The sequence below is a fragment of the Mangifera indica genome, chromosome 17 (assembly GCF_011075055.1).
Source record: "Mangifera indica cultivar Alphonso chromosome 17, CATAS_Mindica_2.1, whole genome shotgun sequence".
Classification (NCBI taxonomy): domain Eukaryota; kingdom Viridiplantae; phylum Streptophyta; class Magnoliopsida; order Sapindales; family Anacardiaceae; genus Mangifera; species Mangifera indica.
This window is the reverse complement of record NC_058153.1, coordinates 11,804,646-11,816,925: the sequence shown is the minus strand read 5'-3', so window position 1 is coordinate 11,816,925 and position 12,280 is coordinate 11,804,646. Positions and strand designations below refer to the sequence as shown.

General features: G+C 31.0%; 1 protein-coding gene across 1 annotated transcript; it reads left to right on the top strand.

Annotated features, from left to right (window-relative positions):
• Positions 1-1,287: 1,287 nt before the first annotated feature.
• Positions 1,288-3,221, top strand: LOC123201033 (cyclic nucleotide-gated ion channel 1-like). Its single transcript, XM_044616479.1, has 3 exons — positions 1,288-1,308; positions 2,076-2,318; positions 2,741-3,221. Exons 1-3 carry the CDS (start codon positions 1,303-1,305, stop codon positions 3,185-3,187), a joined length of 696 nt encoding a protein of 231 aa, XP_044472414.1. The 5' UTR covers positions 1,288-1,302; the 3' UTR covers positions 3,188-3,221.
• Positions 3,222-12,280: the final 9,059 nt, after the last annotated feature.

The following is a 12,280-nucleotide window of genomic DNA, read 5'->3' as shown; positions in this document are numbered from 1 at the left end:
TTAAACCAAAAATTGAATTTATTTTTATTTTCAAAAATTGAGCTTTAAACCAAAAAATTTACCTTATAACAAGAAAAATTAAGCAAACTATATTGCTTACTACTGCTTTCTCTTTGGTGTCAGTTTCTAACTTAAGCAACAAAAACAAGATGAAACTAAGTGCAGTAATGGCCAAGTGAACAACATTTTCAGTATTCTTAGCAGATAAGCATATTATCTATATAATGTAGAAATGTCATCCTAATTAAGTATAACAGGTTTCTATACCAAGTTTTTCTTGAGAGAACAAAATAAAAAACAGAATCAACTCCATACAAATATAGAATTAAGTCCAGATGTTCAACGGATTGAATTAAAATAGTAAGTGCATAACAAAGTTCGAAATTAAAATCATCCCTAAGTATTTTGTCCTTAAATTGTATATTTGTTATAGTGTTGCTTATTAGAAAATTTTGTCAAACATAGTTTTTATATATATTTAAAAATACGGTTTATGGTTTGGTTCGATTTGAAAATTGCTCAAACCATAACTTGAACTGGAAAAAACGGTTTAGAAAATTTTAACCCAAACCAAACCATAATTTTTAAGTAATTTGGTTCGGTTTTACGGTTTGAACCAAATTATACACACCCCTAGTAAGTTATATTAACATGTAGGTAAAGACAGAATGCCAGCAACAGCAGGGAGTTACGACCTAACAAAATAAACCATTCTTCATAAATTGAATCCGATAATAGGCCAGACTGTTATTGACATTTTGCATAGCCTAAGTAGTATTTTTTTTTTTTTCCTCAATTGTGCATATCTTCTGATTAACAAGTGGCTTGCTGGTCCTCAATAGGTGTTCGGAGGGTTATGGTACTTTTTTGCAGTCCAAACAGGGATACAATATTGGATCGAAGCATGTGGAGCTGATACAGACTACGTTAATGGTTCAGGTTTTTTTTTACGGTGGTGATATATGCTATGAAGTTCTAAATGATTTGTGTACTACTCGAGATTCGACCGACTTTCATTTCGGAATATTCGATGATGCTATTAAGTCTCATATTGTGGAAACTAAGTTTTTTCTAAGGAAGTTATCATATTGTCTACGGTGGGGACTGCAGACTCTCAGGTTTGTAAGAAAAGTTAGTAAATGTAGTGTTATTCGCCTTTTAAGCTCAGAGTCTGATATAGAATAAAATTTTCTGCAGTTGTTTAGGTCAAAACCTCCAACCAAGTGCCTCTATTCTAGAAAATATCTTGTGATATGCATTACTATATATGCTGTGGTAGTTTTCGCCTTTTTCATTGGAAATATGCAGGTTAGTATATTTTTTTCTGCCAAAAGAATTTCCCCACCAAAAGTTTGCTCAAACGACAATTCTCACCCTTTAAGTTTAAAAAAACTATATTCTCATCCATCATTCACTTTCGTTAAATGAATGAACAAGAATGTCATTTTGCATATATTTTTCTATTTTCTCCTTTTTCCCTTATTCTTTTTTATTTTCTTTGTCTCTCATATTTTCAATTTTCCTTTTTCAAAAGTTTAAGGGGCACCCTACAATTTTTAAAAATATTAGAGGTGTTAAAATTTTCTAGGTGGTTTTTGAAAGTTTAAAAAAGGTTCAGGGGTGTTTTTGAATTTTTAAATTTTCAATATACCTCTCACTAGTTTAAAAAATAACACTTACAAACACTTACACCCCCAAAGAACTTACCGAAATGCAATATTTTAAAATTTGTTAAGAGTTTTAATATTTTTTATAAGTCTTAGTGATAAATTTAAAACAAGTAAAAATACATTAATAATTTGATATTTATATTAAGTGCTAATAACAGTTTTATAATTTCAATAAAAGGGTCAACAATCATTTTTTAGAAAACTTAATAAATTCAATGACAAAAGTAAATGACATATGAAAATTTAATTTTTTGAAACTTAAAGGATAAAAATTTGTCGTTTTATAAACCTTGAGTGGGAAATAGTCATTTGGCCATTATTTTCTTATTCAATTTATCTTACCGTGCTTAAAATGAATCATATTAAAACCTAGTTTATATATGGATAATACTTCTTACAAAACAGGCATACCTGCAATCTGAAACAATAAGATCAGAGAAGCTGAGATTGCGGGGACGCAAGACAGAGCAGTGGATGTCCTTTTGGAAGCTCTCTGAAAAACTCCAACAGGAGGTGAAGAAATTTCAGCCATACCTATACAAAGATCCAGAAGCCAAAATTGTTCATGCTGAAAATTTGCTCAAAAAGCTTCCCAGGGACCTACAGAAGATTATAAAGTGTGAACTCTGCTTGGAATTGCTGAAGAAAGTGAGTTATTATGGAACTTTTGTTCTTCTCACAAAATTATTCATGCAGTCAATCAATCTAACCTCAACATCAATTTCAATTTGCATACACATAGATCATAGAATAGTAAAATTAATAGATTAGGGAATTAGGCAAACTTGATTGCATCATAGTTGATACAAAATCATTTTCTGATCCAACCGATTGTCGATTTGATGAAACTAATCTTCCTTTCCTAGATGCAGTTACTATAACTATATTTGGAATGAGGTATTTTTATCGTCCTCTATGCATTAGGAAAAGAGACCCAATATTTACCGAGGTTTTATTTAATCAAGACAAGATTAATGGTTGCCTCAAAATTTTTCAACACCTTTTTCATTCATACTTTTAACTGCTGGATTTTGGATAAATTTTTATTCTTATATTGTTTGTATAACAAGGTAGAGGAGTTCGGAAGGTTGAGCGAATCGGCATTAGAGGACCTGTGTGGTTGTTTAAAGCCAGTGAGCTTCAATGAGCGAGCTCGCATTGTTGAGGAGGGAGATCCAGTTGATGAGATGCTATTTATCGTGCAAGGCAAGCTTCGAACCTACACCTCCATGGATGTAAGAACAGGCTCTGCTGGCAACAATTGCAGAACTATTTTGCTGAAAGATGGTGACATATGTGGAAAAGAGCTTGTCACTTGGGTGCTTGCTGACCCATACTCGTCCACCCTCCCTGTCTCAACCACAACTATTCTGGCCGCTACAAAAGTTGAAGCTTTCGCTATCACTGTTGAAGACTTGCAAGATGTATTTGCAAAACTTCGAGCAGTTCATTTCATACAATCATTCTGGCGATTTAAAAGGGCCTTACATTCTAGGAAGAGCCCTAGGTATGCATAAATAATTATTCTCTTTTATTGATAGGAATAAAAGAATACTGCTATTACTTGCTTTAATATAACAAAATTTATTAAAAGACGTTTGATTTAAGTATTTAAATATTACTTTGATAATCTATCTTTTCTTATTGATATTATTTTGTTTAGTTTGTCTAATAATAAAATATTATAATAATATTCTATTAACAATATTGATATAGAATGTAATATAAGGATAATATGTTTATCATCTTTACTTTAAGTATTAGAAGATTATCAAAATAATTTTGATTTTTTTCATATTTATGTCATTATTTATTAATTTTTAAGACAAAAATAACTTTATTTTCAATTAATATAATAAATAACATAAATAATATTTTAAAATAATTATACCAATGATATTAAATAAAATAATAACTTATTAATTTGTATTCTTTTATTACATCTGACTAAATATAATAATTATTTATATTTATTAATTTTTATGAAATGTAATAATAATAAACAATAAAACTATGTGCACCCATTTTTGGTACACAATTTGTGTACATAGATGAAGTGTTATCATATGATTAGATATTTCTTTATCATATGATGACACATATTTTAAAACTACCCAATTACATGATGATACATCACAATGTACATGAATTGTATACCAAAAATGGGTACACATAGCATTGCTCAATAATAGATTATCAAATTAATCTCTTATTCCCCCTAACTAAACACAAGAAGAAGCTTACCCCTAAATGTCTTGGGGTTGGGATGTTAATAATGTGGCTCATATTTGAAAACAGTTCATTTAAAGATCTAGAATTGATGGAGCGGGCTTTCTATTGTAGTTGAATGATCTTTCCAAGCGTTATATAGTGTGGAATCATTATTCAAAAAATTTTGTCGTTGCCAGTTTCAGAAGTGCATGAGTTGTTCCAAGAAAGAATAGGGTCATTTCAGGGATAATGAGCTTGTTCCAAATGTGACGATTTGCGGGAAGCAGATTGGGAAGGGGAACATGCTCATTCCATGCAGAACAAGCAACACTGGGAGCTCGGAACTGGGTAGGGACAGAAGAGTTTTAGTCAGAATAAAATTGCACTTTGAGTTCCCATATATAAAAGAAACACTAGGTTTTACAATGTAAACAATATAATCCAGATTTTCATTCAATTTGTTCAGAGATTAATAAAAACAGCTTCTCCGTAAATGCAAGCATATTGTCATAGAAATGTGGCGGAGCCGCCAAGGCTTGCAGGAATTTTGCTTATGTGGAGGAAAGAGCAACAACTTTTGCTTGCTAGAACTCCATTAAATAAGATTCGAGAACCCAGTTCGCATCAGCATAATATTCAAAATAAAACAAGACCAGAGGCATAAGTTTTGCAAACAAGTAAAATTATGTATAACGTCTCCCGTAAACCGAAACTTGTGCTGCTCACTCTTCAACATGTAAGTATTGTCCTTTCTGAAGTCATTTCAGGTTTAATTTGCTTGCTGCTGATTGTACTTGTTGAATATTTTCTCAAGTCACAAGTACAAAGGCTTCCACATTGGTAAATGCCTGAGGGTGGCTGAGTAGGGTTCAACCTGATTTTTAAACCAAGTGACAAGTTCTTTCCCAAAGAGCCCACCATCACCATCCTTCAAATATTCAGTGCCTTTGGTGTTGTGAGTCCGGAGTTTTCCATGCAGCATGAAGAGCATCTCGTTAATCGGTTCTCCCTCCCGGACAATCAGACTGCGGTAAAGATAGAAAACTAGCTTGACATAATAACATAGATCTGTTAACGCTGGTTCTCCCAAGTTTAGAAACTCTTTGTCCTTGATATATATTCAAGAATAAGGATGAGAATACATAATACATCAAATATCCAACAAAAACCCGAAGATATATATATCAACATTTACAAATCGAAATTTCAACACCTAAAGGTATAAAACTATCAAAGGATCGAATTTTGTAACCAAATCTTTAAATTTTTCTATTGAATAGACTAACTTTCACTATTCCCTATTGAATGTACTAAACCTATCACTAAAGCTGGACTCAAACTAAGCTAGCTCAAGTTCAAAAGATGGCTTGGTTTGGCTCAGTTCGATTTAAATTGCATTCACTTAGGTTCTAAAACTGAGATAAACTCGAGTTGAAGGGAGTTAGACTCAATCTAACTTGCAAGTTGAGCCGATAGCTCAAGTCGGTTTGAACTTAACTTGCGATTCGATTTGTGTCATGTTATGCAATTGTTAGAACAACATCGTTTTGTCCATTATTGGGTAAAATGTTATTGTTTTGTTAATGAGCTGTAAACTTAAGTTATGAGTCTAAGTCATAAACTCGAATTGAGTTTCGAACTTCGAACTTCAAACTTAGGAACTGAGACGAACTTGAATTACCTTTAACTTTGACTCAACGAACTCAAGTAGCTCTATTTTTAGTTCAAGCTAAACTCAAGCGAATGAGTGTTCAACCTCAGTTTGGTTTGGTTGGTATCTAGACCTACTAATCACCTTGCTTCCAAAACAAAACAAAACAAAACAAACAATCTGAATTGTGTTTGTTTGCTATATTCAATAAAAAATACCAAAAGTTTAGTTTCTTCCATTAGAAAACCTAAAAGTTCGGTCTTTCAATAAGAAATCTAAGAGCTCAATTCCTTTAATTAAAAAAATAAAGTTTCAACACATAAAAGTGATAGTTCAATACTAGGGATGGCAATAAGGGGGGTGGGGGGATTGAATACCTGATTCCCCATCCCTGGCCAGTCCCCTTTACAAGAATGATAAGGATTCTCCATCCTCTACTCGTGGGAAAAATCCTTTCCCTGTTCCCTACTCGCGGAGAAAAATCCTCTCCCCATCACTTTACCTACAAAGAAAAATCTCTTCCTCATCCCTGTACCCCGTGGAAAAAAATCCCCTTTCATACCCTTTAAACACAAAGATAAATATAATAAACAACAAAATTAATTAAAATTAAAACTAACCCACTATTTCAAATGTCATAAATAGCATATGTTAACTAACCTTAATATGCACAATAAAAAACATAAATAAATTTGAAAAACATAAATAATTCAAAATTATAAAGACATGCTAGTATTTTAAGCAAATATAATAATATAAAAAGCCAAGGATGGATCATATGGATCATATGTATCCTTACCCCTGGCCTGTGCTTAGTTACGGAGATTTTTTTTTGTCTCCTTCCCTATTTCTATCGAAGAATTCCCTTTCTTTTATGGTCGGGGCAGGTGAAAGACCTTTAATTTGGGTTGAAATTGCCACATTGCAAAAGAATGATAAGCTTTTAGAGGCTAGAGGCTATCAGGTGGTCCTTGTGGATGTAAGATATGGTAGCCCTAATTCGTTTGGATATTCTTGCACTTCCTCTTTAGTGATGTCTTGCATGTGCACCTGAGCAGGTATGCCTGCAATTGTTTAAAAGAATTATGAATAAGATTAGATTTGATTCGAGTTTGTTCAAGTTAAAAACAAGCACGGTTGAACTCAAACTCAAGCTCGAGCTCAAACCAGAGGGGTGTTTGACTTGTCAAATTCTTGAGCTTGAAAAAATTCAATTTGAATTAATTAAAACAATATCGTTTTGACCAATACACATCGAAACAACGTTGTTTTAGTTATTTTTAGCTCGGCTACAGTACTAAACTAAGCTCAGAGCTTGGCCCTATAGCCAAACTCGAACTCGGCTTCTCTCAAGCAAGCTAATCTTGAAAAACTTTGGGAGGATCTCAGCATGCTTGGGCTTAGGTTAGAGCTCAACTCCCCTCAAGCCGAGTCAAACTTAAGTTGGTTCAAACTCGAGCTCAATTTGGTTTGAATCCAACCTTAATTTGAAGCCCCTTTTTAGACATGGTTTATTATAAATCCCTTTTAATGCTATTTTCGCTTGTGGCTTGTCAGTTGTAACATTAGCTTGCTGACATTGAGAAAATAACAGTTATAAAATGACTTCCTTGCACATTCAGAGTATGTCCATCTTCCTTTTGAATGATTCTATAGACAGCCTTTATGTGCTACTTTCTTTGTCTGTTTCAAAACCTGAAACTGATATGCCCTTGATTTGATTTGAACTTTCCATAGATGTACCCCTTGTTCAGTAAATCTTATTTATACATATTCTGCCTTTACCAGCTAAATGATTTTGAGAATTCTCTAAATTTATGTACAAAGCCCAAAGATTCTACCCATTGCACAAGTTTAATCAGGTGTAAGATGAATCTTAGCCAAGGTTTTACACAGAGCAGAAGTTTCAAAAAGTGGAAACCTCTATTTGCAGCTAGCTTGTAGAGGAACTCAATCAAGTAGGTGGACTGCAGATAATATGCCTTTTAAGGAGTTCATGCTGCTTGCCGATTCCTCCTGAGGGTCAACTCAAAATTTTACTTCTGCCAAGTTAACTGATTTTATTCCTGCTAACTTTGAATCTTTAGTATATTGTCTTCAGCAAAGATGAAAACATGTAAAATTCATTCATATCAGCTAATAAAATACCTGTCTATTTGAAATTCAAAACATTTTGTTGGGTCAAAATGTATGTTCTTTTGCATTCATATTTTCGGTAATTGTATCTTGGCTGGACTAAGGCTACGACTGAGTTGAATTAAGTCGAATATTGTTGGGTTTAAGCTATGTTTAAGTTTAACAGTAGGGTTGGATTTAGACATGTCAATGGGCTAGGCTAGCTCCAGCTTGGCCCTAGGCTCATAGATTTTTGAAGGCCTGACCCTATATATAGGGTTGGGCCTTAAATGGCCAGCCTATTTAAATAATTTGTTTTTAAATTTAATTAAAATTTTTAAACAAATTATTTTTCAATTATTAAAACCAAGGACAATACCTCGAACATTTTATTTGTAATTGTTTACTTGTGACGGAAGAATATCGTAGTTACATAATGAAAAATATTATAAGTTTATAACATCGTATAAATAAATTAATTTACATATTGTATAAATTACAAACATAAATAAAATATATATACTATATCATTTATCTACTCAGTTTTAACATCCAAATCTTTGAATTCTTCAAAGATATCTTCTATCAGACGATTTTGTATTTTAAAATCAGCTTTGACCCAATCTTTCATACATATTATCCTCTTAACCATGTTTGAGTGTAAATTGAATCGTCTATCATCGAGTACGCATCCATTTGCACTAAAAGTGAATTTTGATGCTATAGTCAACACCAGAGGTGTTAATAGATCTTGGGCCATAACAACAAGCATAGGAAAAGTTTTTGCCTTGCCTTTTTACCATGCCAAAACATCTAGTTTTTTAGCATTATATCTTTGAACAATTTCTAGATAATGGTCAATATTGATATAATTATAAAATTAACCATAATTTGTACTTTGACTAGCAGAATGCTTACTTTACATAAAAGAGACCATATGGGCAACTTTTTTTTGCTTGAACTACCGGAATTTATCTCTAGTACAGAATTTTGTCCGATCCTTCCATATTTTTGTTCATAAATATTATATATATCAAGTAAAAATTTTTGAACATATTTAATAGAATTAACATTGCTATTAATTGACAAATTTTCATTAATAATATCAAATAAATTTTTTAGTCCACTAGTTTTTGCCTTAGAATCTAAAACAGTAGCTGTAGAATAAAGTAAAGGAATTTCACTCCATTGTTTTTTAAATTTTTATTCCATTTTTCTAGATATATTTTGGAAAATATGATGAGACTCATGAGATCTATGTTTTTTAAAAATATCATTTATTTCTACCATATTATATATTATTGAACAAGTTATTGGATAATACACACCTGAACAATGGTTGTGGCTGTCTTCAATAGCTCTAATATGTTCATTAGAGCCATAACTATCTCCCAATCTTAATCTGTCAAAAAAAAAAAATGATTCGTCTAATCTTTTAGTTGGGTATTGAAGTACAGTGTTATAAGAACTTCATACCTTTCGCACGCTTTCAACATGAGGTATGTTGAATTTCACATAGTTTTAGTATTTACTTTTAATTTTTTTCTCCTCTATCCCATTGATTTACATAATTAATTATATGTTTGTACCCGTGATGGGGATGATGAAATGTATAGAATGACATGTCTAATTACTTATATATGTTTTTTAGCCAATTTCAAGTCTTTTTGAGCTATTAAATTAATAACATGACATGCACACCTAATATGAAATAATTGTCCATTAAATGGAGGAGATAAATGTTTATACATATATTCAATAACTTTATCATTATTTTTGGCATTATCAAAAGTAATTGAAAAAATATAATTATTAATTTTATATTCCTAAAAATATTTGTTAATGCATGATAAATTGTAAGACCATCATGCGAATATTCTAAATTTCTAAATGCAATAATTTTTTTTGCATAACTATTAATCAAAATTAATATAATGGGCAGTTACACAAAGATACATTATATCTTGATTTGTAGCAGTCCATAAATCAAAAGTTATTGAAATAATATTATTAAAATTATTTAATTCTCTAATAACTTTTAATTTCATTAATTCATAATTTCTCAGGATGTCTGACCTAAAAGTTGACCTAGGAATTCTTCTAAATACTGGTTGAACACTATTTTGTATCATCTATTCTAAAGTTTCATCTTCTGCATAACTAAAAGGTTGATCAAAAGCAATTACATACCTGACCATGTAGTTTCGCATCTTTATTTGATCGTATATAAAAGTTAACATTTCTCCCATATGTTCATAACCGTTTAGACCTCCTATTGAACTGGCGTCGGGACCAACGAACCACGATTGGGTCAATGTAATTTGTTTTTATCCTCTAAGCTCATGTGAAATTTTTTTACAGTAATCAGTAACATATCGGTGAAGATGTCTCATGTCATTTGTACTTGCACATGTCAAATAAAAACCACAATGTTTACATACTGCTTGACGAATTAATTTTCCTTCTATCATTTCCTCTATTTGATCGAAGTGCTCTCACACCATTGATATTTGTTTTTTTTTTCTCTTTGTCGAATAATGTGAACTTGTACCTGTACTTGTACCATTTTTACTTGTTAATGCTTCAACTATTCCACCTTGTGTATCATCAATAATATCATTAGTGTCAACATGATAGTATTCAAATGGATTGAATTCATTTGACCTTTGATCTATTTGTAATATTTTATAATGATAAAATTGAAGTAAAAATGAAATTATAAACACAAAAAAATATTATTTACAAATTCAAATAGTTTTCGAAAGAAAGTTGATGAGAGAAAATGAGATTGAAAATATAATGAAAGAATTGAAAGATTTGTAATTAAAATTGAAAATAAATGAGAGTTTGATTGATTTTTATAGAGAAAAATAAATAATTAATTAATTAAAAAAATTAATCAGGCCAATAGTCGTTGAAGGCTTTTTGCCTTTGTGGCAGCAACAAAGGCTTTTGCCGCAGAAGCAAAATTTTTTTTTTATTATTATTTTTTAAAATAGTAATAGGTCGGGCCGACCCATGAGCGTAATATTAAAACTCATAACCCAACCCGAAAGGCCCATAAGTCGGTCCGACACTCTACAGTGTTGGGTCAGGCTTCTATTTGGCTCTGTCCAATTGACGTGTCTAGTTGGATTCAAACCATGTTGACTCAAGTTTATTTGCCAACTTGACTTAAATGAGTCTGAAATGAGCTCGACTTAGGGGAGCATGAGCTTTAGTCTAATAGGTTTTTTATAAGCTCAAGTTTATGAGGTGTTCGACGCTCCAAGCTTGCAAGCCTAGGGAAGCTCAATTTGAATAGACTAAAACATTGTTTTGATCAATACGCATCAAAATGTTGTTTTAACCAGTACGCATCAAAACAATATTGTTTTGATCGGTTTTGGTTCAACTACAATATCGAATTGAGCTCGACTTGGTACAGTAATCGAACTTGAGTTGAAATCGTCCTCAACTTCCCTTAAACTTAGTCAAACTCGAATTGTTTTATTGGAGCTTGATCCAAAGCTTGAGCTTAACTTTCTTAAACTGAGCTAAACTCAAATTGATCTGAACTTAGCCAACTTGGCTTGATTCTAACGCTACTTAATGAACTCGAGAGTTGAAAACTTGAACTCAAGTTTAAAAAACAAATTTTTGACTTGAGAAACTATAGTTAAATCTAATATGCATACCTATTATTTAGGCGTAATCAAAATCAGAAAGTAAAATTTTAAGAGAGTAATTGCAATATTTTAAAAGTTCATTAAATTAAATAATAACAAATTCTTATGAAGCCGTTTTCCAATCAGAATTTCTTAATAAATTCGCAGTTGTCTTACACACACACACACGTGTGTGGAAAAATTAATTTCTCATACCATATATTTTAACGCATCATTGTTACATCCTTTGAAAAATAAAGTAATAAAAATAAAAATTTTGTTATTATATTATCACCGGTCCATCTAATTCAATCTGTTAAATCGAAAACTGGCTCCAAGTCTTATCCAATTAACATTAAAAAATGGTTTGTTTATTGACTTAGTTAAACGAGATCAAAACTAATAGAATCAAGGTTTGACCAAAATTTAAGAAATTTTAGAAAAATTTAATTATCTTTTTATTAATTTAATTATTTTATATTAAACTGGATAAATTTTTAAATGTGTAAGAAAAATATAAGTTCAAAAATAAAATGAAAAAAAAGAAAAAAAAGTATCTCATATCTATTTAAATGTCCTCTATAAGCAATGACTCACAGAATTATGTTTATTTTTCTGTATTATGAGATGAAAACATTTTTTCGTCAAATTGTTTTATTGAAATCAGGTGAATAATTGCTATTCATTTCAAAAGATATGTCCTAATCACTATAGATTTAGGTATCTTGATTAATTTTATTTTTTACAAATTTTTAAATAAAATCTATTGATTACACTGATATTATTTTAAAAATTTATTATAATTTGATAATAAGTTAAACTAATCGATTCCCAATAGAATCATATATATCATAAACCAATGAGATATATGATTCGATTACCAATCCAGTTTTAGAAACATTGATAAAATCTTTCTAAAAATTTAAAAGTTTCTAAACGCAGCCCTATTATATCATCATTTATTTAAAATATTGTATCTCTCTCTC